The 23,683-nt window shown below is 44.5% G+C and overlaps 1 protein-coding gene across 2 annotated transcripts in view; it reads right to left on the bottom strand.

Moving 5' to 3' along the window:
- The window catches only part of LOC140721887 (NACHT, LRR and PYD domains-containing protein 3-like), a 35,619-nt gene extending 16,828 nt beyond the window's left edge, over positions 1-18,791 (bottom strand). For both annotated transcript variants that reach the window (XM_073036715.1, XM_073036716.1), the window contains exons 1-5: positions 18,735-18,791; positions 7,796-7,884; positions 4,753-4,919; positions 343-514; positions 182-247 (exon numbers count right to left, since the gene is read on the bottom strand). In XM_073036715.1, the coding sequence (XP_072892816.1) occupies positions 182-247; positions 343-514; positions 4,753-4,919; positions 7,796-7,853 (463 nt within the window). In that variant the 5' untranslated portion in view covers positions 7,854-7,884; positions 18,735-18,791. The remainder of the gene's footprint in view (positions 1-181; positions 248-342; positions 515-4,752; positions 4,920-7,795; positions 7,885-18,734) is intronic.
- Positions 18,792-23,683: the final 4,892 nt, after the last annotated feature.

The following is a 23,683-nucleotide window of genomic DNA, read 5'->3' as shown; positions in this document are numbered from 1 at the left end:
AATGATTAAAATGTTTAAACTGCAAACATCTGAGCGACCGGTGTTGAATTCCACGATCATTCCCTCTGAATCAAACGATTTTTTTTTTCTCTGTCTCCCAGACTGTTCAACCTCGGAACAAGCGTCTGAGGCTCACATTGATTCTGGCAAGTGAGCGGTGTCAGAAAGTGAAATCTCATACCTTTTAACTGAGGTGGGAGTTCGGTTAACCCTTGACTGATGTTCATGTATTCCGGTATATCAGCCCCTGTTTAAATCAATAAATTAAAATTGAATCATATTGTTCCAGCTACAATGTTTTTTTATTGTCAATTTTGTGTTCAATGTGTTGTTTTACGTTACCGAGTTCCTGGATTTCCTTCAATATTCTGTCCAACTTCGGTAACTCGTTTTGCATTTTCGCAAATGCTTCCCACATCACTCTCCGGGCTCGGGAGCCTTTCCCCATCACCAGGCTGAAGAATACCTTCGAACCCTCCGGCCGGTTTCGCTTCCTCACAAGTTCAGTGATTTTCTATAAATAACAAAAACAAATATACTGAGGAGCGTACTGACGTAGCACACGAGGAAAGTCACTGCCCAGTTATGGGATGTCTGAGCAGCTAAGGTGCAGTCACTGGACGGGCTCGTCTCTCGTTCTGCGATCCCTGGATCGAGTCGTCAGCAGTAAAACAGGAAATGAAAATTAATAAAATCTGAATTCACTAGTTGTAGTGGAGTGGGGAATGATCAATGCAGATTTAATGTGATCAGTTCCTGTGTCATTCAATATCCAACTTTATACAGATTTATCAATAAAGAAGCTTCAAGTTTGATAATTGTGGGGAATGCAAGATGGAAGCAATGCGTTATTAATCTGCGAGGCTATCACTGCAAAACCGAGGGAGGATGCCTCAGAAGGTTCTTCAAACAAGGCGAAATTGGACAGATTAGACGTACCTCAGTGCCGGATCTGAATTAAACTGGGCTGCTATTTGACACGAGGAAAGACATTAATCAGTAATTATCTTCATTATCTTCCAAGACACTCAAAAACTTTCACAAAGTACCATGAAGCATTCTGATTGGCTGCAGCACTCTCTCGAATAGGGCAAGGGGTGTGGGGCTGGGGGAGGTGAGTGGGCTATTGCACAAGTTCGAAGTAAGTTGCAGAAACTTGTAAAATTAGTCACCTCCATCATGGGCACTAGCCTCTGTAGTATCCAAGACATCTTTAAGCAGCAGTGCCTCAGGAAGTCAGCATCCATCATTACTAAACTCCATACTCAGAGAAAATTGCCTGTGCTCATTTCTACCATCAGGAAGAAGGTACAGAAGTCAGAAGGCACAGATTCAGTGATTCAGGAACAGCTTCTTTTTCCTGTCATCTTTGCACTACTAAGTTGAAATGGGTAGTGCAAGAAAAAGAAAAAAATGCAGTCAGGTAGTTTGCGGGTTCAATATCTGTTTAGAAACATTGCTTTGTACTGCTGTCGTAAATTTAACAAATTTCACGACATATGCTACTGATATTAAACCTGAAATCTGATTCTGATATCTGGCGAATGAATCCTTCTTTCGCCAGTCATTATGTTACTGAAAAACAGAAGTCCCCTTTTTTCATGTTTATTCAAGGACAGCAGAGATAAAACAGGTGATTATATGCCTCTTGACTAACCTCGCTGGCTTGGTGATTATTAGAAACTGATGAGAGAGGCAGGATTAATCTTCATTTGGAAAGACAGTTTGTGATCTCATTCATGAGCAACATGGCAAAATGCTGGATGAACTCAGCAGATCCTGCAGGATCTTTGGAGGGAAATAAACAAACGACGTTCGGGGCTGGGATCCTTCCTCAGGACTGGAAAGGAAGGGATGAGAAGCCAGCATGAGAAACTGGGACCATGGCCTCCTCTACTGCCACCATGAGGCCACGCTCAGGTTTTGGGAGCAACACCTCATGTTTTGTCGGTGTAGCCTCTACCCTGATGGCAGAAAATTCACCTCTCTAACCTCCAGTAATTTCTTCTCCTCCCCTTTTCTCTTTTTTAACTAGTCCCGATTATTGATCCTCAATCACTTGTTCTCTTCTCCTCTCCTATCAGCTTCCATCTTCTGCCATTTGCCTTTACCACCTATCACCTCCCCACCAACCTCCCCACAAACCTGGTTCTGCTATCATCCGCCACAGTGTACTACCACACTCCAGCACGATCTTCTTTTGATGGCTTCTTCACTCTTCCTTTCCCATCCTGATGATGTCTTGGCCCAAACCCACGACTGTACATTCTCTTCCTGACTTCCTTTAGTAACCTGTTTGTGTTGCTCTGGACATCCAGCATCTGTGGGATCTGTTGTGCTTACACTTGTCCATAAGACCATAATACATAGGAGCTGAATTAGACCATTTTATCATGGCTGATCCCGGATCCGATTCAACCCCATACACCTGCCTTCCCACCAGATCCTCCGATGCCCCAACCAATCAGGAATCTATCAACTTCCAATTTCAATATACCCATGGTCGGCCTCCAGCGCAGACTCTGGCAGAGCAATCCACAGATGCAGGCAGCACTCTTTGGCTAAAAACATTCCTTCTTACTTCTGTACTAAAAGGTCACACCTCAAATCTCGTTCTGGATTCCCCACCACAGGAATCATTCTCTCCACATCCACTTTATCTAGTACTTCCGAAATTCTGTAGGTTTCAATGAGATTCCGATGCATTCTTCTAAATTCCAGTGAGTACAAGCCCAGTGCTGCCAAATTCTCCTCATATTTTAACCCCTTTATCCCTGGAATCATCCTTTTGAACCCGCTCTGGACTCTCTCCAATGGCAATACATCCCTTCTGAGATAAGGGGCTCAAAACTGTTGACAATACTCCGTGCGGCCTGAATGGTATCTTATAAAGATTCAGCATTTTCTCTTTGTTTACTATATTCTAATCCCCTTCAGATAAATGCCAACATTGCATTTGCCTTCTTTACCACAGACTCAACCTGTAAATTAACCTTCTGGGAGTCTTGCACGAGGGCCCCTCAGTCCCTTTGTACTTCTCATGTTTGAATCTTCTCCCCTTTTAGATAATAATAACTGTTGTTCCTTTTACCAAAAGAGATGATCATACATTTTCCAACACTGTATTCCATCTGCCCTTTGTTGCCCATTCTTCCAATTTGTCTAAGTCTTGTAAACGCATTGCTTCCTCAGCACTACCTGCCCCTCCACGTATCTTCAGATCATCCATAAACTTTGCCACAAGCCATTAATTCCACTAAATCATTGACAAATATTGTGAAAAGCAGCAGTCCCAATACTGACCCCCGACGAACACCAGCCAACCAACTGCCAGCCAACTCGAAAATGTCCCTTTTATTCCCACTTGCTGCCTCCTGTCTGTTCGCCATTCCTCTATCCATGCCAGTATATTTCTTGTAACACCTTATCAAATGCCTTCTGAAACTCTAAGTCAATGACATCGACTGCCTCTCCTTTGCCCACGGTGCTTCATACTTCCTTGAAGAATCCTGAAAGAATTTTCAGGCAAAATTGCCCTTTACAGAAACCATATGACTTTGACATTTTATCATTTGTCTCCAAGTACCTCGAAACCTCATCCTTAATAATGGACTCCAACACTTTCCCAACCACTGAGGTACGTCTAACTGTCCTATAATCTCTCTTTTCTCTTCCTCCCTTCTTTATCTTTGTATGACTATACTAATTGAGTATTTTTAAAGATGTAACTAAATCCTTTGCTGATGGTATTACGGTTGATGTGGTTTTTGTTGTGGGGAGGTTGGATCATTCCACTGAAATTTTCAGATGGAATCAGGTGGAATGGGTTCATACACAGAACACGGTAAACTGGTGCTATTAACTGCAAATTCTGTCTTCCAGGGTGCTAATGGTGAGCTGAGGTCAAGGCATGTCAAGAGAATGTGAACACACCCTCGTTTATTGGATATTGTCACTGCTAACTATGCGTTTGCCCACAGCCCGGGCTGAGGGCTGTTTATATCTTGCCACACGTGCAGACGAGTCATAAACAGAACTTTGTGTAATAGACAGCCATCACCACCCCCTCCCAGACACCCCACCTGGAGCCCTTGATGGCAGAATGATCACTGATAAAGCATCTGGAGAAGCTCGTGACTCTCACACTACAGAACAAACTGATACGGCGATGGCCAGGGCTGGGATGATCGTTAATTTTAGCTAACTGGGAAAAGACGGCCGTGATTCAACCCGTCTTGAGTCACCATCTGCAAGGTCTATCTTTTATTGAGGTTGAGTTGACTGACTGAAATTAAACAGCAGCTTTGTAGAACGATTGGATCTAATTTTAACTTTCAGCTGTTCACCAGGCATGATACATTCCTACTGCTCACTTGCCACTGTGATAAGCATGTCATGTTTGGAAAGAATGGGTTTCCCTAACTCCAAAGTTCAAAGGAAAGATTATTATCAGAGCACATATATCTCATCACATACTACCCCGAGATTCCCTTTTCTGCAGGCATATTTTACAAATCTATAAAACCCTAACGATAACATGATAATGAAAGATCAGCCAGAAACCAGTTCCCAGCACCCCAGTTCAAAGTTTCCAGTGCTGTTGCCAGATCTGTCAAAACAATGTTCAGAGATCAGTGTTACATCAAACAGCTTCAGACCTGGGAGAAGAGACAATTTGGTTTCTTTCCCATTGGATACCTTCAGTTCTGTGATGTTAGAACCAGCAGACATCACCACATTTTTCCCGCTCACCTCTTGCTCTTGATCACTGATGTGTCCTTCCAGTCTCAGCATTTCAGTGAGTTTTTCCACACGTTCTTCAATCGCCTGTTTCAGTCTTTCCCGGTAGAATTTTGACAGCTGAAATAGTTGTTCCTCATTCCACTGTGAGGTGTGCTCAGAGACTGTAGTCATAGGACCTGTGAATACGAAGGGTGAATTAAAACAAGAGCCATGACTGTTCCCTCGACATGAGCACCACATAGCCGGCCCAGTTGGCATTCGTTTACATTGGCCACTCCGGAGACTGCTCACCAAATATCTCAGCTCACAGTCTAGTTCTGAATCCAAAGATTCAGCAAAGACCAGATAAATTATTCTACTTCTCCCTCCATTGATGCCACTGCACCCCAGACTCAGAGCTGACACAATATTGCTCATTCTCACATGCCAACTCTCCGATATCACCGGCCCAGCCTCCCCATCTCTGCTCGGCTGGGTGAGAAGCTGACAGTGATGCAGGTGGATGCTTCCCTGGTGTCATCGATTATGGATTACCTGACTGGCAGACCACAGTACGTGCACTTGCAACACTGTGTGTCAGACAGAGTGATCAGCAGCACTGGGGCTCCACAGTGGACTGTCCTGTCTCCCTTTTTCTTCACCATCTACACCTCGGACTTCAACTACTGCACAGTGTCTTGCCATCTTCTGAAGTTTTCTGATGACTCTGCCATAGTTGGATGCATCAGCAAGGGAGATGAGGCTGAGTACAGGGCTACGGTGGGAAACATTGTCACATGGTGCGAGCAGAATCATCTGCAGCTTAATGTGAAAAAGACTAAGGAGCTGGTGTTGGACCTGAGGAGGGCAAAGGCATCGGTGACCCCTGTTTCCATCCAAGGGGGTCAGTGTGGACATGGTGGAGGATTACAAATACCTGTGGATACGAATTGACAATAAACTGGACTGGTCAAAGAACACTGAGGCTGTCTACAAGAAGGGTCAGAGCCATCTCCACTTCCTGAGGAGACTAAGGTCCTTTAACATCTGCTGGACAATGCTGAGGATGTTCTACGAGTCTGTGGTGGCCAGTGCTATCATGTTTGCTGTTGTGTGCTGGGGCAGCAGGCTGAGGGTAGCAAACACCAACAGAATCAACAAACTCATTCATAAAACCAGTGATGTTGTGGGGGTGGAACTGGACTCTCTGATGGTGGTGTCTGAAAAGAGGATGCTGTCCAAGTTGCATGCCATCTTGGACAATGTCTCCCATCCACTCCATAATGTACTGGTTAGGCACAGGAGTACATTCAGCCAGAGACTCATTCCACCGAGATGCAACACTGAGTGTCATGGGAAATCATTCCTGCCTGTGGCCATCAAACTTTACAACTCCTCCCTCGGAGTGTCAGACGCCCTGAGCCAATAGGCTGGTCCTGGTCTTATTACCACTTGGCATAATTTACTTATTATTTAATTATTTATGGTTTTATATTGCAATATTTTTACACTGTTCTTGGTTGGTGCGACTGTAACGAACCAAATTTCCCTCAGGATCAATAAAGTATGTCTGTCTGTCTGTCTGTCATTTTCTGATCCTTCCAAGCCTGTCCCTATGGATACTGGGCTCCATCCTTTGGATACGGGATCACATCTGACTATCTGATCAGAAGTTATCAAAGTTACAATTAGACAGACAACGACTGCCTTACTTGCACCACTGACATCTGATAAATGATTAGATTTAGTACTTACAATGCTCAATTACCAATACCACCATTAATAACTATTCCTCAGAATCTCACGTCTATCAGAATAACTAAATATCTGTTTAAAAAATCTAATTCCGTCCATAGACTGAGCAGAGGAGCAGGACATTCCACCTCAGTTGTTTTTCACACTAAACACTAACACTTACTTTCCCACCAGCTTCCAATTTTAGAATTGGTTTCAACTGCTGGTTTTTTCATTTCTCCCCGGAGCAGACATAGGACCATAAGATACAGGATCAAAATTACATCATGTGGCCCATCGAGTCCTCTGCATTTTCTTCATGGCTCATCCATGTTTTCTCTCAGTTCCAAACTCCTGGGTTCTCCCTGTATCTTTTCCTGACACTATATTCCATCGTGATTTCTTTGCCCATTCTGCAAATCTGACTAAGTCCTTTTGTAGCTTCTCTACAATCTGAAAACTGCGTACCCCTCCACCTATCTTCATACTGTCTGCAAACTCTGCAACAGAACTATCCATTCCATCATCAAAACCAATGACATACAACACAAAAAAAACAGTCCCAACACATACCCCTGTGGAACACCACTAGTCATCGGCAGCAGACCAGAAAACCCACCCTGTAATCCAACATTTTGCCACCTGACAATCAGCCACTGCTTTATACATGCCAGAATCTTTAACTGCAATACCATGAGCTCGTGGCTTGTAAGCAGCCTCTTCTGTGGCACCTTGTCAAAGGCCTTCTGAAAATCCAACACAACATCAACTACTTTCTCCATCCTGCTTTTTATTACTTCAAAGAATTCCACCAGTCACGATTTTCCCTTAAGGAAACCAGGCTGACTACAGCCTATTTTATCATATGCCTCCTAGTACCCTGAGACCTCAAGGTTCACAACCGACTCCAGCATCGTCCCAAGCTCTAACGTCAGACTAACTGGCCGTTTCTTCCGGCTAATCTCATTGCTCTCATGCTCCAACTAAGGTGTCTAACCTGCCTTTCACAGCCATTTCATTCTGTGTGGTCTCCTGTTTTAATAAAACAATAAGATATTGGAGCATTTGGCCCATCAGCTCTGCTCTGGCATTTCATTATGGCTGATTCATTTTCCCTCAGCTCCAATCTCCTGCCTTCTCCCCATATCTTTTCATACATTAGACAGACCAGCTAATGACAACTACTCGAAAGTTCCTGTTCCCCCTGTAGCTGTAATTGTGCTCTACCCTTCCCTCAGTTCAGGTTATTTATCTTCTCTGTAAAAATGCATTTTTGCAAGCCAGATGCTGCTCAGTTGTCAGGAGGCACAATAATATTTGTAAAACATTTGTAACACACCCTTGTCCGTCCTTGTTGCTATCTCAAGATCCTCTGTCATCTTTGTGACATCATCCATAATGGAGATCAGCGTTCCAATTCCAGGTGCTCTGTAATGCATAGAACATTAATAGGATGATAAGGAAATTATTATGAGAAGAAAAATATTATCCTGAAAACTCCTACGCACATTTCATCTACTCTTTGCCCACTTGAGCACTTTCAAATCCCCTGGAGCCCAGCCCTAGTGGGCTACACACTGTCCAATCTCCTAGAACCCATCCTTTCTGGATTACAATCTAGCTGATCACAGATTGTCTGACCTCACCCCACACCCCTCCCATCCCAGAGCCCATGCAAGTCTCCAGAGGAAAGTTCTCCTCACATCATGCAGAAAGAATCACAGACCCAGCTCCTGATCTCAATGGCCCCTATAGTATGCAAATGATTCAAATACATCACATTTCATACTTGAAGCTGTTTAAAAAATGTAACCTATTTCACTGATCCCCCCCCCCCCCCCACTTCGTCATGCATTGGAGTATAAATGTAAAAACACTGAGGCAGTGGTAAGTTAATTCGCATCATTCACCCACACAACCTTCAGAAAGCTTGTATGGAATTTCCCTCCACAACTTGTTTTCCCATTTCTTCCCATCAGGTCTACACTTTCCTCTGGAGGCGTGCAGGCACCTCCCTGTCTCACCCAGATGATAGTGTTATTCTGCCTATGTAACCCCACAATTGTTAACAACTCATCTATCCAGCCGATCTCAACTGGCTGCCTGAGTTTTCACTCTCCTTCCCTAAAGTTTATCCTGCAGCCTGCTGTGTTCAGTTTCTGTTCCCTCTTGTTCTGTGGCCTTGTGGCTTGTTATGTTACGCTGTATTAAAGTTATAATTCACCGCTAATCGCCTCTGCTGCCCTTCTTTTGGGTCAGGCCTCCTCTATATTTCCTCACCCTTGCTACAACCAGGGATATTTTACTTCCCAAAAAAAATGTCATCGTTTTAAATGAGATCTATGCCTGAGCCTTTGCGTACCTGCCACGGAAGATAGTTCCACAGTATTTCTATCCTCTGAGCAAAGAAATTTCTCCACATTTTGTTGCTAAACTGCTCACAGGCTGTTCAGTGTCTGACTTGCAACTGGACTGCCCAGCCAAGCATTCAGCAGACATGCTCCAGTGCGGGACTTCAAAATGTATAAACATTTTAATGAGGCCCCTTCCAGCTTCTAAACATTCAGCCCATTTAGTCTCTCACAATACACCGACACGACTTCCGGTAATTAAACCCCAATTCTTTCATTACATCATCTCCCAATCTGCACGGTATCGTCTTTTTGAGAAAATAATATCAGAATTCACTCCACACTTGAGATGTGATCTGATCAAAAGCTCTCTATGATTGAACCCTCATTGCCTGCAGTATTTGCAAGTGTTGTGTGCACTGGAACACTCAGGTCCATTCTGACAAGATCGTTACCTGGTCCTTTGCCATTTCAATAAGCATTCACAAGTTCTGTTCCTCAATTTTCTTCCTGTCAATCAAGATTTTGCTCACTCAGATGATGTCCCAATACCTAATGGCACTGTAGCAATTGTGGTGAAAAATTAAACAACCAACATGTTTTTGGAAGACATATGGAGAATGTGTAAATCCAAATGAAGAATGTGAAAAGATCACACCGAAGATATCAGAGGTCAGTGTCAGTCAAGATTTTGCTCACTCAGATTACATCCCATTATATTTAATTACAACACAGAAAACCACAGTCCTTGCAGCAGCTCTGTCGTGATTACCAATGCCTAACAGCAGTGTAGCAGCTGGTGGCGAAGCATTAACCTACCCATGGATTTCCGGAAGAGGTTAGAATCAATTACCAGCTGGAAGTCCACGTTACCACTTTGAGAACGTGAGGAAATACACTGAGTGCTTCACCTTCACGGGTCCGTGTCACAGAATTCTCATGCTGTTGTTTTACCATATTGTTTATGATCTTGTTCCCAAACATGTAAATTGGAACATCGTTAGATTTGCTACTCTCAGACGTAAGGCAGAACCATGTTTGGGAGCAGAGCACCGTGTCTGCAATGATGTCAATACAATCCATGATAATCCTAATCCCCTGATGACCACATCACAGTTCTCCCCGGCACCACCAGATTCTTCGGTATTTCAAGCCTTCCACCTTGAACTTATTCAATGACTCCAACTCTACAGCAGCTTGTGGTAGATAATTCCCAACACCCTTATTCTGCAGCCACTCAGTAATCTGCTCCACCTTCCCACTTCTCTACCCAACCATGTATGAGATGGTCGGTAAATCAGATATTAGTCACTTTGAACTGGCATTTTATAACACCGTTCCGTGTTCTCTAGGTTGCACCAGCAGGTTTTCACTGCTCTATCCATTTATGTCATGGGTAACTATTTGGACTGCAATCACAGCTTCTGAATGTCCTGCAGCCACTCACTATCCTGGACCCATGGAGACAACGTTACCTCCTGGAGCAGTGTCTATCGGCAAAGAAACACTTGTCCTCAGACTTGTTAATGAATTCAACAATCGGACCCAAATGTTACTGTTCGGTTGATCACCCTACAATTCATGAGGAATTACAGTCCGCCTTCCTAACTCAACTTCCAGTTTGTCCACTTTGACTCATATAACCGAGCCAGACTTTCTGATCAGCTCATTGAGCCTGTTTGATGCCATTGCCTCAGCACATCAGCGCATAGAAAACTGTGCTGTCAACAACAGACTGCTAGAACATGTGAAGGAGGGACCTGCATACTCCAAAGGACCTCAGTCTCCAGAGGAAGGAGAGGTGTCTCTAGCCCTCCTCGTACTCAGCCTCTGTGTTGGTGCTCCACTCAAGCCTGTCATCCAGGTGCATCCCAGGTAGTGGTAGATCCTCACCACATCCACGTCCTCACCACCAACAGTAACAGGGAGCAGTGCTAGGTCAGTCTTCCTGAAGTCCATCACCATCTCCTTTTTTTTACTGATGATACAGCTTGCACCATTTGACAAAGTCCTCCACCAGGGCCCTGTACTCATCCTACCATCTTCCCTTTATCCACCTATTGCTGAGACATCAGAGAATGTCTGCAGATGACATGGCTCAGTGTTGTATGTAAGGTCCGAGCTAGATACAGGGAAACAGGATAGTCCAATATAGTCCCCTGTGGGGCACAGTGTTGCTCATAGCCACGTCTGACACAGCTCTCAAGGTGCAGAAACTGCTGTCTTGCCAGTCAGGTAGACCCACCATCAAATGGTCAAATGGCCACATCATTGTGCTTACGTATATTATGCTCACTGTATGAGGATTATGATGGAACAGTAACTATGTGTAACAGAGCTATTCTTGACCACAGTGCAGGTAATAATACATAGCATTGTAATGTACCCTCCCTATACTGGTGATAATGAAGGACAAGTAATTAAATAATATGCTGGCGGCTGTCCTTTCAAGAAGGGAACCTCCTCTCAAATAACCATGAGGAAACCCCTGCGTTGGAGATGATTTATATCGTCCTCCTAGAAATGACTTAGTGGTATATTTAATACAAGGGTATTTAGAAACAGGAAATGAGGCTGATCTTGCACACAATGCCACATCGCACAAACGTATAAATGAAACAAATTCCCAGCTGCTGCCACCCTCCCATCTCAGTCATCTCAGAAACTGAGATCAGTGCAGAGGGGTGAACCAATCTCCTGCCACTGGAAACACAGGTGTGTGGAGATGGTCTGGGCTGCACTGTCCTTAAAAATCTGTATCTCTGGCTCAATGTTCAGAACTGCAAAGGAAGGGGGACAATTTCATTAATCTTCCCAACAGCAGTGGGTGTGGGAGGAATATAGTACTAAGCCACTTTGTTAATTATAATCGTTGAAGAACCCTGCTATTTCTGTTAAGAATCAATATGTCACATATCCATTGTCCATTTGACAATTTAGTAATTTCTGAGCATTATTGTTCAATTACTGTTCAGTGTCTTGATAGTGCGAGCGGACAGTGATTGAGATGAACACGGTGGATGACTTCTCTCAGTATATTACTTCGTGTGTACCCTCCTGATTCTGAACCCAGAAAGTCAACATTATGGTTGCAGAGCTAAATTAGCAAGCACTGAGTAAATTCCAGTTCCGTTTGGTAAACATTAACCAAGCTCACATCTACCTCCTGGGCTCAGTGATTGCTCGGAATCAAGCTGTTCACTGCAACTTGGACTTTTGAAGTAAGTTTGGCAATTTACTTACTTTTCTAAACGCGAAGTATACTGCAGATGCTGTGGTCAAATCAACACATACAAACAAGCTGGATGAACTCAGCAGGTCGGGCAGCATCTGTTGAAATGAGCGGTCAACGTTTCCTATCCTATCCCCTCCCTGCTTCCCCTCCCCCACACCTTGATCTTTCCTCTGATTGTTTTTCAACCCGCCCCCCACCTTCTTTATGGGGCCCCTGCTCCCTCCTTCTTCAGTCCTGATGAAGGGTCCCGGCCCGAAACGTTGACCGCTCATTTCAACGGATGCTGCCCGACCTGCTGAGTTCATCCAGCTTGTTTGTACGTGTTCACTTTTCTCATGTCCATGTCCAGTAACACTGACTACGCTTCGCTTGGCCCTTCTATCTGTGCTTCAGAGGAAGTGAGCGAGCTCAGGCCCGATACGATATTCAGCTTCAGTCAGATTATACTTCTCACAACACAACTCGTTTATTACCCACAGCAAACTCCAGTTGATAAGGCAGGGGTTTCTGTAACATCACTGGCCCCCAGACACCAATATAACACGCAATGCTTGCTAAGTATTCAATTGTTTTTCTCTTGTTATGTCCCACAGATAGTGATTGTACATGTTTACTCTGTATCTGTGCTGAACTTGGCAACAAGAACGTGATGAAGCAAGTCTGCTCCTGATTATTGCATTTAAGGAATGTTGTTCAGCAGGCCCATGAACTTGCTCTCCTGAGACGAGCTTCAAGGTAACAACTGCAGTTCTACAACAGGCTAAATCTGTCCTCGAGCTGACGAGAGTAATGTTCACATTTCAGTTTGTGTATCTCAGTGCTAGTTCTTTCCTTGATGATGCATTTGATTTCATTATCATTTCACAAATCTCTCAACTAGTTGAAGACGTTTATTTTTTATAAGCTCTGAAAATTGGAACAAGTAATTGCTGCTCAAGATAAATGAATGTAAAGGACATGAGTGGCATCATCCCACAACACACTCCCCTTTTGACGAGGCAAGTTGATTTTTTTTTCTGTTTCCTTGTTCCAAGTGAAATAGCTTGGTCTACATTATTCAGTGTAAGTATCCTGTCTTTAAAAAGGAACCACATATTCGAATCTGGATGCAACATATCGACGCAGCTGCAGAGAAGGCAAGTCAGTGGCTCTATTTCATTCAGAGCTCGAGATTCACACGAAATCTTCTACAAATGCACCGTGAAGAGCATGCTGCACCACTGTCTGCTATGGGGGCAGGGGTGGGTACACTGCACAGGATGAAAATAAGTTGCAGAAACTTGTAAGGTTAGTCAGCTCTATCATGGGCACAAGCCTCCATAGTATTAAGGAAACCTGTCACCCAGGACCTGTCTCTTTCACGTTCTTGTCACCAGGAAGAAAGTACTGATTCTGAAGGCACACATTCAGTGATTCAGGAACAGTTTCTTCACCTCCGCCTATCCCCTCCCCCACCCCTCGATCTTTCTTCTGATTGGTTTTTCACCTGGCTCCTTCCACCCTCCCCCCACCTTCTTTATAGGGCCCCTGCCCCCTCCTTCTTCAGTCCTGACGAAGGGTCTCGGCCCGAAACGTTGACTGCTCGTTTCAACAGATGCTGCCCGACCTGCTGAGTTCCTCCAGCTTGTTTGTACGTGTTCTTCCCTTCTGCTATCCAATTCCTGAATGGCACTGAGCCTCAGTACATTTTAATTTGTGTTTTTTTTTACGCTACACATATATCAACTGAACTATTTAATAGACATACATAGACTGACTGGAATCCAGTATTTTTCTTGTTTATTGGAAGGTACTATAATGGACATCATTTGTAAGTGTTTGGGGAAACAGGGTCTAATTGGGGATACTCAGCATGGCTTTGCCAGTGGCAGATCACATCCAATGAATTTTACAGATGTTTTTGAAGCTGTTACCAAGCAGTTTGATGAAGGGGAAGCTGAAAGTTGTCTGCATGATCTATGACAAAATACTTCATGGAGGTTGGCCCAAAAGGGATACGTTATTTGGCATTCAGGATGAAGCAGTCAACAGAATTCAATGTGGGCTTAGTGGGAGGAGCCAGCAAATAGTGTCACTCACTAGTCCTGTGTTCTGCAGGCATCGGTGCTGGGTCTGTTGTTGTTTAGCATCTATTTGAATGATGAAATAGTAACGGGGCAAACAGAATCACAAACCCGCGGATGTCATCAAGATTATGGGTGCAGTGGACAGTGCAGAAAACAACTAAGGCTTGTAAACTGATCTAGACCAGCTGGGAAAATGGGCTTAAAAATAACAAGTGGAGTTTAACATATACAATTGCAAGGTGCTGCACTTTGACAAGACAAGCCAGGCTAAAACTTACACAGTGAGTGTTAGGGGACTGAGGTCTGCGATAGAACAAAGGGACTCAGGAATGCCTATGCACACTGACATGTGCCAAAAGAAATGTTAAAGTAATGGAAATTTCTGTACCTCTATTCCAGAAATGAGATGCCCTCATTTCAGAGAGGAGTTGCTCATGGGTAGACAGTTAAATAAGGAATTCTAAGAAAATATTTGGGAAGATTGTTATTTTGGGGAGCAATCTTAAAAGCTGCTTTTACTCAAAAGACTGCCTTCTTTTTACAGAACACAAAATATGTTACTCAGGACTTCAGACGTAGTGATTTTTAACCATATAACCATATAACAATTACAGCATGAAAACAGACCGTTTCGGCCCTTCTAGCCCGTGCCAAATGCTTACTCTCACCTAGTCCCACTGGCCCACACTCAACCCATAAACCTCCATTCCTTTCCTGTCCCCATACCTATCCAATTTTACTTTAAATGACAATACTGAACTTCTACTGGAAGCTCGTTCCACACAGCTACCACTCTCTGAGTAAAGAAATTCCCCCTCGTGTCACCCTTAAACTTTTGCCCCTACTCTCAACTCATGACCTCTTGTTTGAATCTCCCCTACTCTGAATGGAAAAAGCCTATCCACTTCAACTCTATCTATCCCCCTCATAAATTTTAAATACCTCTATCAAGTCCCCCCTCAAACTTCTACGCTCTAAAGAATAAAGACCTAACTTGTTGAATCTTGCCCTGTAACTTAGGTGCTGAAACCCAGATAACATTCTAGTAAATCTTCTCTGTACTCTGTCTATTTTGATGACATCTTTCCTATAATTCAGTGACCAGAACTGTACACAATACTCAAATTCAGCCTTGTAGAATTTTAACATTACATCCCAACTCCTATACTCAATGCTCTGATTTATAAAGGCCAGCATACAGGGCCTTGGTGAGACCACAGCTGGAGTATTTTTGTGCAATTTTGGTCCCCTAATCTGAGGAAAGACATTCTTGCCATAGAGGGAGTACAAAGAAGGTTCACCAGATTGATTCCTGGGATGACAGGACTTTCATATGAAGAAAGACTGGATTGATTAGGCTTATACTCGCTGGATTTTAGAAAATTGAGGGGGGATTTTATTGAAACGTATAAAATTCTAAAGGGATTGGACAGGCTAGATGCAGGAAGATTCTTTCCGATGTTGGGGGAGTCCAGAATGAGGAGTCACAGTTTAAGGATAAAGGGTAAGCCTTTTAGGACCGAGGAGATGAGGAAAAACTTCTTCACACAGAGAGTGGTGAATCTGTGGAATTCTCTGCCACAGGAAACAGTTGAGGCCAGTTCATTGGCAATATTTAAGAGGGTGTTAGATATGGCCCTTGTGGCTAAAGGGATCAGAGGGTATGGAGAGAAAGCAGGTATAGGGTTCTGAGTTGGATGATCAGCCAGGATTATACTGAATAGCAGTGCAGGCTCGAAGGGCCGAATGGCCTACTCCTGCACTTATTTTCTATGTTTCTATGTTACCCTGAGGTAACTGAAATGATACCAGAGTCCAGGGTAACACAGAGGGGTTGGGATTAGTGTTAGAAGATGTGAGCTGAGGTAACTGAAATGATACCAGAGTCCAGGGTAACACAGAGGGGTTGGGATTAGTGTTAGAAGATGTGAGCTAATTTGTCACTTTGGTACAGGATACCAGCTCCTGCAGGTAGTTTTTAAATCAAAGCAAAATAATGGTGCTCGCCTACAATGAGACAGTTATTTACTCACCTTCTTGGAAGGCAACAAAGGAGGAGAGATTTTAAACGTGTCCAAGATAGAAGGAAACGGGGTCTATTAGAATGAGTGGGACCAGGTTATCACTCAGGTGTACTCACTGTCAATACCTTAAATATAGCAGAATTAGAGAGCTAGATACAGTCCGTTCAGTAGAAAATACAGGATATTACTGGAGAAGGTGATTGCGATCAGTACCAGATTAATCAGACTTTTGTGAGGTATCCCAGGTAACTCTGGATGCAGTGAAGCCCCTTCAAGATAGAACAAACCTGATTATTGACCATACAGACTCAACTGCAAAGGAAACACATAAGACTGAGATTTCTGCCACGCAGTCTGCATGATTAATAGCAGATTTATTACAACTTGATCCATATCAAGTATCAAACTGGGTATCAGGCGGGCAGATAAAAGAATGGCTCGAAGACAAGGTACCCTTATGTCACATTACAAGTCTTACACTAACCCACAATGCATGGCATGCGGCCAAGTGGCTAAGGCGTTGGACTAGTGATCTGAAGGTCATGAGTTTGAGCCCCAGCCGAGGCAGCGTGCTGTTACCTTGAGCAAGACACTTAACCACACATTGCTGCAGTCCACCCAGCTGAAAATGGGTACCGGCAAAATGCTGGGGTTAACCTCGCAGTAGACTGACGTCCTGTTGGTGGGGGGGGGGGGGGGGGGGAGGTCTCATACTCTCAGTCACTTCACGCCACAGAAACCGGCATAACCACCAGCCTGATGAGCCTATATGGCTCGGGACAGACTTCAACTATTTCACTAACTAACCAATAGTACACTGGGTACGGATGGTGATGGTAAAGAGAGGTTTCATGTTGCTGCGGAGTTCCACATTCCACAACACGGGAATAATGTAACCTGCCCTTTGAAAAGGATTCACATTGTCGTCAAGTGTCGTGTAAACACTTGTGGGTCCAATACTAATGAAATTTGTTTATTTTCTGTTTTGTCTGTGAATAATTAAGTCTTTCTTGCCATATGCATTGGTGGGACGTACATATTGCATATCAACAGCAGGCTCGAGTCTTCCAAGGTCTGGAAACAGTGTCCTCTGAAGTAAATTTCATGTGTATCTGTATATAATGTGATCTTAGCAAACCTGCTGGGTGTCCATGTGTAGTCAAACAGAATGAGTGGAGGATAGTGATCCTGAGATTAACATCCTTGGATGAAGTGGAGGGAGATGTTGGCCAGACAGAACTACAAGAGTAAACCCTACATCAGACTGCTTTTTTGATGATTACAGCTTCACGTTCAACACAAACATTCACTCAATTCTAATCGACAAGCTGCAAAAGCCTGATCCCTTGTTCCTCTCTCTGAAACTGGATTATTGACTTCCTCACTGGGAGACCACTGTTCGTGCCGATTGGAAACAGCTTCTCCTCCTACCGGACTGTCAACACGGGTGCACCTCAAGGATTCGTGCTTGGCCCACTGCTCGACTCTCTCTCTCCACCCATGACTGTGTGGCCGCTAGGCACAGCTCAAAGGACAACTAGAAGTTTGCCAATGACACAGCTATTGTCGGCAGAATGTCAGATGGTGATAAGGTGGGGTTCAGCTGGGAGATAGGTCAGCTGGTTGAACAGTACCAAAACAACAAGCTTGCACTCAAATCGGTAAGACCAGGGAATTGACTGTGGATTTCAGGAAGGGGGAGTAGTGGACGGGTGAGCGAGCAGCTTCAAGTTTCAGTTTGTCAACATCTTTGGAGATCTACCCCGGGCCTAACACATGGATACGATTACAAATAGCATGACAGCCGCCATATTTCATCAGGAGTTTTATGCGATCCTGGATGCTACCAGACCAGAAAATGTTTACGGATGTAACATAAAACAACAAGCTTCACGACATATGCCGGTGATATCGAGCGCTGACTCGGTTCACGATACCGTTTTTTGAGCGGGTCTAGGACCAGAGGACACAGCCTCAGAATGGAGGGGCGTCCTTTCAGTGCGGAGATGAGGCTGAATTTCTTTACCCAGAGAGTGGAATCTGTGGAATGCTTTGCCACAGGCAGCTGGAGAGGCCAAGGCTGAATGTGTATTTAAGGCAGAGTTTGATAGATTCTTGATCAGTCTGGGCATGAAGGGATATGGGGAGAAGGAAAATTAGATCAGCCATGATGTGATGGCGGAGCAGTTTCAATGGGCCAAACAGCCTAATTCTGCTCCTCTGTTTTATGGGGTAGGTCTGGGGTAGCTTGTTTGCAGGATATTCAGGGACGGTTAAGTGATGGGCCCCTGGTGAATTTTTGAAATTACAGTAAGTTTGGGAGACGGGATCTGGCTCTGTTATCCTCCCATTGCAGTGGGCGGCGGTAACGCTCAATAGAGGAAGGATCAGGAATCACAGGCTCTACATAACGAGAGAGAGTGTCGGATCTGTGTCTCATTGCCTTGCCTAAACGGGCCAAGGCAGAAACTCCTACAAGTGGACCTGCGTCCGGAAAGTACAATTTCTCCGTTTTAAAGTGTTCTTTCCGTTCGGTGAATTGAACTGGGGACACTGCTCGATATCAGACCAGCAACACTCCGCGACAGGCGCAAATACTCACCGCTGAGCCGGGAGCCTCTCTCGACGGGTGAAAACTTTCCCCAAACTCCGGACGGAAGGAAACTCCGCCCACCGGCGATAAGCGCATGCGCAGCATGAAACTGCGACAATCTGCTTCTCGGCGCAACAGAGCGGCAGCAAATGCGGTTTCACTGTCTCTTCACTCAACCCTGGAGCATCTCTACAGCATAGATACAAACATCGGGATGCTCTTTATCGACGCAGCTCAGCATTCAATGCTACCATCCCCTCAAACCTAATCAATACGCTTCAAACTTGGTCCCCTTGAGCAACTGGACACTCCGGCTGCTGCGTTGCAGACGCCAGTCAGTTTTATATCGATTGTCATTGCTATTGCCCGACTTCAGTTATCGAAAAGTAACTGATCATGTAGGGGTCCTTTAGAGCGTAGGTTCTGAGATGGTCTCAGTAGTGAGAGAGACTTATTTGCAAATTAAGGGGCCAATCAGTTAAAATCGAGGTGTGCAGAAGTCTCTTCTCTCAAAGGAGTACTGAATCTCTGGAATCCTCTGCTCCTACTTGTGGTGGGGACGCGCTCATTATGGTGCAGATCCACAAAAGTTTGTTCCCTGTCAGTTCAGATTGGCAACAACATCTCCACAACCTCATCAGCACAGGTCACTGTGAGACTGTGTGTTTAACCCCCTGCTTTACACCTCTGACTGTGTGGCTAAGCGTAGCTCGAATTAAATATTCAAGTTTGCTGACAACTGCACTGCCGTAGGTGACACACCTGCATGTAGGAAGGAAATTGAAAACCTGGCCAAGTGTTGCCACAATAACAACTTCTCACTCAATGTCAGCAAGACTAGGAGCTGATTATTGACTTCAGAAGGAGGAACCCAGACGTCCATGAGCCAGTCCTCATCGGGGGATCAGAGGTGGAAAGGGTCAGCCACTTTTAAATACTTATTATTTCAGAGGACCTGGCATGGGCCCAGCAAGTGCATGCAATTATGAAGAAAATACAACCATATCTCTGCACCCTGAGGAGTTTGTGAAGATTCTTCGGCAGGACATCTAAAACTTTGACAAATTTCTATAGATGTATGGTGGAGAGTATATGGCCTGAGAGGGAAACACCAATTCCCTTTAAGGGAAAGTCTTACAAAGCATTGTGGATACAACCCAGTCCATTACGGGTAAAGCCCTCCCCACTATGAAGCACATCTACACGGACAGTTGTCACAGGAAAGCAGCATCCAACATCATGGACCCCACCACCCAGACCATGTTCTCCTCTCACTCCTGCTATCAGGAAAAAGGTACAGGACCCTCATGACTCACACCACCAGGTTCAGGAACAGCTATTGCCTCTCACCCATCAGGATAATGAATCAAAAGAGATAACTTCATGCAGTTTCACTCATCCCATCACTGAAATGTTACCACAATCTATTGACTCACTCTTTATCTGATGATATTTTTGCTCAGTTTTTGTCATTATTATTATCATCATTATTAATATTATTTAAGTTTCACTTTTTTATTTGCACAATTGTCTTTAGCACACTGTTTGCTTCTCCACCTTGTTAGGGACAGTCCTTCATTGATTCTATTCTGGTTCTTCAATTTAATGTGTATGCCCACAAGGAAACAAATCTCAGCGTTGTATATGGTGACCTGTGTGTCATTTCATTTCATATATCAAACTGAATTTATTTTCTGATCTCCCGGACCCAATCACTACCTCCACCCTCCATCTTTCATCACCCTCCACACCCGGATCCATCTCACACTTCCCTAAATCTTCCCAGCTTTGCCCCCACCCCTTCCCCTCACCCTCACCGTACTGATCACCGTCCCCTGACTCTCAGTCTCAGCCTGAAATGCCAGCTGTTAATTTTGCTCCACAGATGCCGCGTGAGATTTTTGCCTGATCCTCAATTTTGTGCTTCTTGCAGTCTCTGCAGATGTGCTGACCTACGCTTAATGTGAGGAGGCTGACTGAGTCTTCACTGCCATTTGAGTCTCGTGATTCACTATGCTCTGACGGAAGACATTTTTCCTCCTCCCAGTCATGAACATCCACCCCTTTTTCTGAGACTCTGGCCCCTGTTTCAACCATTCATGATGTGCATTTAAATCCGTTCACCTTTCAGTCCTCAATTCTCTAAAAGGAAGAGTTCTCACATTTCAGCTTTCTTCTGGGATGACCACAGCACTCTGAGATCACTGTGCAGAATCATCCTTCTGCTCTCTATAACAAATATCACCACTGTGTAAATAATTTTCATCTTCACCAGTGTGTGACTCCGAACACTCATCTCCATCACCCTACCACTACTTCCAACTTCTCATCTCCCCTCTCCTGGATCCAGCTCTCACTCTATTGTTCATTTCAAATGCCAACAACTCACCCTTTTTTTCTCTGGTCATCTCCGCTTCGCTTACAGTCCAGAGCGAGGTCATTGATCCAAAACCTCGACTGGCCATTTCTGTCACTAGATGCTGCCTTCGTGACTGAGGTCCAGTCCTGACGAAGGGCCTCGGCCCAGAATGTTGACTACTTATCCTTTTCTTTTTGCCCGTGTTGCCTGAGGTGCTCCAGTAGTTCATTCCTTGCACAAATAACCTCTGTGAGTAAAAAGAGCAGGGTTTTACACAGTACTGTAGGTGCAATCCCAACAAAGCTCACAGAATGTGAGGATATTTTCACTTACGAGGGGTGATTGATAAGTTTGTGGCCTAAGGTAGAAGGAGTTAATTTCAGAAAACCTATCACATTTATTTTTCAACATAGTCCCCTCCTACATTTACACACTTAGTCTTGGAGCATACGGATCTTGGACCTCCAGAAAGTGTCCACAGATGGGTGATTGATAAGTTTGTGGCCTAAGGTAGAAGGAGATGAGTTATACAGCTCTCGTTACAAGCACATGCAGGTCAACTCTTTGAGTGATTAGGCAGAGAGTTTGAAGTTAATAACTCTTCTCCTTTGCTTCGAGTGTCCGATGGTTTTGGGGCAATAACAAGTCTGTGGTGCTGCTGCAAGTGAGTGCCTGTTTCACTGAGCTGTATAACTCATCTCCTTCTACCTTAGGCCACAAACTTATCAATCACCCATGTGTGGACACTTTCGGGAGGTCCAAGATCCATATGCTCCAAGACCGCTGGACTAAGGGTGTAAATGTAGGAGGGGACTCTATTGAAAAATAAATGTAATAGGTTTTCTAAAATTGACTCCTTCTACCTTAGGCCACAAACTTATCAATCACCCCTTGTATACCCAGTAACTCCTCCAGTAAATACCTTTGACCTCCCTCCCAACCACTGCACACCAGTCCCTCACCATTTAAACACACTCAGTGTTTCTGTGCCTCCTGCAGAAGAGGGTGACCACTCCTTGCCGGCTGACCTGTCCCCATTCACTCAGTTTCCCTTTGTCACCCTGAAGCCTCTTGACGATATAATCACTACTCAAACCTCAGGGGGGTTTCTCACTTTCAGGTGAGTTTAATCGCCAAGTGCACAAGTACAGGGCGGCACAGGCACAGTGAAACACTCACTTGCAGCAGCACCACAGCCCCAAAACCATTGGACACTCGAAGCAAAGGAGATAGCTTCACTCACCCCATCACTGACCCGTTCCCACAATCCATGGAGCCACCCTCAAAGACCTTTCACCTGACGTTTCTGGCAGTTTTGCTGAATTATTTATATATTATTATTATTTTCTTTTTTTTTTGATTTGCACAGTGTGTTCTCTCTTCTGCATTGTGTCAGTCCTGTTGTGTGTTGTCTTTCTATTGTGTCTCTTGGATTGACTGTGTATGCCCGCAAGACGATGAATCTCAGCTTTGTATAAGGCAGCGTATAAGTACTCTGATAATAAATTTACTTTGAACTTGTACTTCAAAATGTAGACTAGATAAATTATACAGATCTGGGTCACACAAAATGAAAAAATGAATTTTCCATCATTTTGCCATATAAATATAAATTGTCTGTCAACAACAGACTCAGAAATGTACAGGTACAGAGGAGATGTCAGGGGTAAGTTTTTTTACACAGAGAGAGTGGTGACTGCCTCACTACAGGAAGGAAGTGGAAACTATGGAAAAGGTGCAGAGAAGATTTCCAAGAATGTTGCCTGCATTGAGGACCATGCCTTATGCAAACAGGCTAAGTGAACTGGGCCTTTGCTCCTTGGAGCGACGATGAGAGGTGACCTGACAGAGGTCTATAAGATGATCAGAGACATTAATCTTGTGGATAGTTAGAGGCTTTTTCCCAAGGCTGCCACAAGATGACACCGGTTTAAGGTGCTGGGGAGTCGGTACAGAAGAGATGGCAGGGGTGAGTTTTTTAGGTAGAATGTGGTGAGTGGGTGGAATGGTCTTCCGGCAACGATGGTGGAGGCGGATACGATAGGGTCTTTTAAGAGACTCCAGGATAGCTATATAGAGCTTAGAAAAATGGAGGACCATTGGTAATGCTAGGTAATTCCTAAGGTAGTGTCATGTCTGGCACAACTTTGTGGGCCGAAGGGCCTGTACTGTACTGTAGATTTTCTATGTTTCTCTGTATTTCAGCCAAATGGTTGACCCAGTTTGGGAAGAAGTGGGCTCCAAGTCCCGGTCCTGACAACACCGACTTGGTCATCCTGCAGGCCTGGGAAGGATCTGGTTATTCCTTCTCTGTAAATACACAGATACCAGGAACAAGAACAGGCCACTGGGCCCCTCCAGCCCATCCTGTCATTCAATAAGAATCCGGGCCTGTCCATCGTTGACCCCCAACACCCCTCTTATCCTCACTTTGCCATGACCATTGTAGCAGGTCAACAGTCTGCTGGTGTTTGCCCCACAAAGTGGTAAATCCCTCTGCTCGCCGTCACTGTGGGTTTAGACACTTCCACAGATGAGACCCTCCTGTCCCGACCGGGACAAACATTCTGTCCGCCCCCTCTCTCACCATCTTTGTGCT

The sequence above is a fragment of the Hemitrygon akajei genome, unplaced genomic scaffold (genome assembly GCF_048418815.1).
Source record: "Hemitrygon akajei unplaced genomic scaffold, sHemAka1.3 Scf000063, whole genome shotgun sequence".
NCBI lineage: Eukaryota > Metazoa > Chordata > Chondrichthyes > Myliobatiformes > Dasyatidae > Hemitrygon > Hemitrygon akajei.
This window is presented reverse-complemented; position numbering and strand designations above follow the sequence as displayed.